Below are 2,013 nucleotides of genomic sequence, written 5' to 3' on the forward strand. Positions count from 1 at the left end.
GCTCGAGTTTCACTGGCAAAAAGAAGAGACCGAAGCGAGAGGGGGGAGCATCTCCCAGTGACCCGCAGGGTGCTCTGCTCCGGTCACCCTTTGACACGCACTTGGCTCTGCTCCTGCTTACCCTGTGACACTGCTGCTGGTGACCCTGTAGCACTTGCTGTGCTCTGCTCCTGCTTAGGCTGTGACACTGTGCTCAGCTGCTTGTGACCCTGTAGCACTTGCTGTGCTCTGCTCCTGCTTACCCTGTGACACTGTGCTCTGCTGCTGGTGACCCTGTAGCACTTGCTGTGCTCTGCTCCTGCTTACCCTGTGACACTGTGCTCTGCTGCTGGTGACCCTGTAGCACTTGCTGTGCTCTGCTCCTGATTACCCTGTGACACTGTGCTCTGCTGCTGGTGACCCTGTAGCACTTGCTGTGCTCTGCTCCTGCTTACCCTGTGACACTGTGCTCTGCTGCTGGTGACCCTGTAGCACTTGCTGTGCTCTGCTCCTGCTTACCCTGTGACACTGTGCTCTGCTGCTGGTGACGCTGCGCTGGACGCTGGGCTTTGTTCCTGGTGACGGTGTGATACGCTGTGCCTTGCTCCTGCTGACCCTACCCTGGATGCTGGGCTCTACTCCTGGGGGCCCTGTGAGACTCATTACGCTTTTTTTGTGGCCCCTTGATGGGTGGGGCGTGTGGCACGGTACCCGGTGAAGAAGGTGCGGAAGAGCCCTTGCCCGAGGACGCAGAGGAACAGCTGAGCAATGGCGATGGCACCCTGGAACTAAGCGGTCGCAAGATGGCGCGTCTCACGGGCTCAATCTGCACACTATCGGGGCGCCTGCAAAAACTATACCTGAGTGGCACATTGCTGACCGAACTGCCCGATGACCTGCACCTGCTACACAACCTGCGCACGCTGGCACTCGATGCCAACCGGCTGCCTGAGCTACCTGAGGCTGTGTGCTCCCTGCCATGCCTTTGCCGCCTTTACCTGGGGGGCAACCGGCTACAGGGGCTCCCCCCGGCGTTTGCCCAGCTCCAGAGCCTCCGCATCCTGTGGATTGAGCGCAACTTCCTGTACCACTTCCCACGGCCGTTGCTGAGTTTGCCCGCCTTGCGCAGCCTGCAAATGGGCGACAACCGTCTTCGGGGTCTTCCGGGCGAGCTGGCGGAAGCCATGCCTGGCCTTCGGGGGCTCTGGCTGTACGCGAATCGCATGGACCGCATGCCCAAGGTGCTTCTGCGCATGCACAGCCTGGAGATTCTAGATCTGGACCGGAACCGCATCCCCGTCTTCCCGGACCTGCGTGGGATGAAGGGCCTCCTCCTGATGTCCTATGACCACAACCCAGTGACCAAGCCACCCACGGTGGGGGAAACCGTCACGCTCGTGGGGGATGGTGCCCAGGAGCTGATGGATGAGCGGGAGGAGCAGAGGAAGCAGAGGGAGGAGGAGGAGGTGGCAAGGGCAGAAGGGCAAGAGGGAGAGATCAAGAGTGTGGAAGGGGCTGGGGCTGGGGCTGAGCAAGAGTGGGAAGAGGACCACGAGGAGGACCACGGGGAGGAGGACCATGAGGAGGAAAACCACGGGGAGGAGGACCCTGAGGAGGAGAACCACGGGGAGGAGCAGTATGAAGAAGAGGGGATATACTCCAAAGAAGACTATTGCCCTGCAGAGGGGGAAGAGGGGTATTATCCAGGGGAAGAGGGGTATTATCCAGGGGAGATGGGGTATTATCCGGAGGAGGAGCAATATTATCCAGAGGATGAAGGCTATTACCCCAAGGAGAGGGACGACTATTATCGCAGTGGATTGTATTAACTGGAGCAGCTCAAGTATCCAGTGGGGGAGTTTGTAAGATTATTGCCCCAGTAGGGATATTTTCGTGAGGCCTGGACACTAAATGCGGAAGGGATCCTGATCTGCCCACATTAATCCTGGAGACACACAACCTGAGCCTGAGACTCCTAATTACCGCGATACTCTGTGTCACTAAACACATATTGTTCAATCTCTGGGAGGGATT

General features: G+C 58.6%; 1 protein-coding gene across 1 annotated transcript; it reads left to right on the forward strand.

Annotated features, from left to right (window-relative positions):
• The first annotated feature begins 665 nt into the window (after nt 1-665).
• LRRC10B (leucine rich repeat containing 10B) lies at nt 666-1,808 on the forward strand. The gene has a single exon (XM_075566672.1). The coding sequence runs from the start codon at nt 666-668 to the stop codon at nt 1,806-1,808; it is 1,143 nt and encodes a 380-aa protein (XP_075422787.1).
• Nucleotides 1,809-2,013: the final 205 nt, after the last annotated feature.

Source organism: Ascaphus truei, chromosome 12 (genome assembly GCF_040206685.1).
Source record: "Ascaphus truei isolate aAscTru1 chromosome 12, aAscTru1.hap1, whole genome shotgun sequence".
Classification (NCBI taxonomy): Eukaryota; Metazoa; Chordata; class Amphibia; order Anura; family Ascaphidae; genus Ascaphus; species Ascaphus truei.

What these genes read in the sequence shown, in the direction of transcription:
- LRRC10B (XM_075566672.1), top strand. Translation starts at nt 666, where the DNA reads ATGGGTGGGGCGTGTGGCACGGTACCCGGTGAAGAAGGTGCGGAAGAG.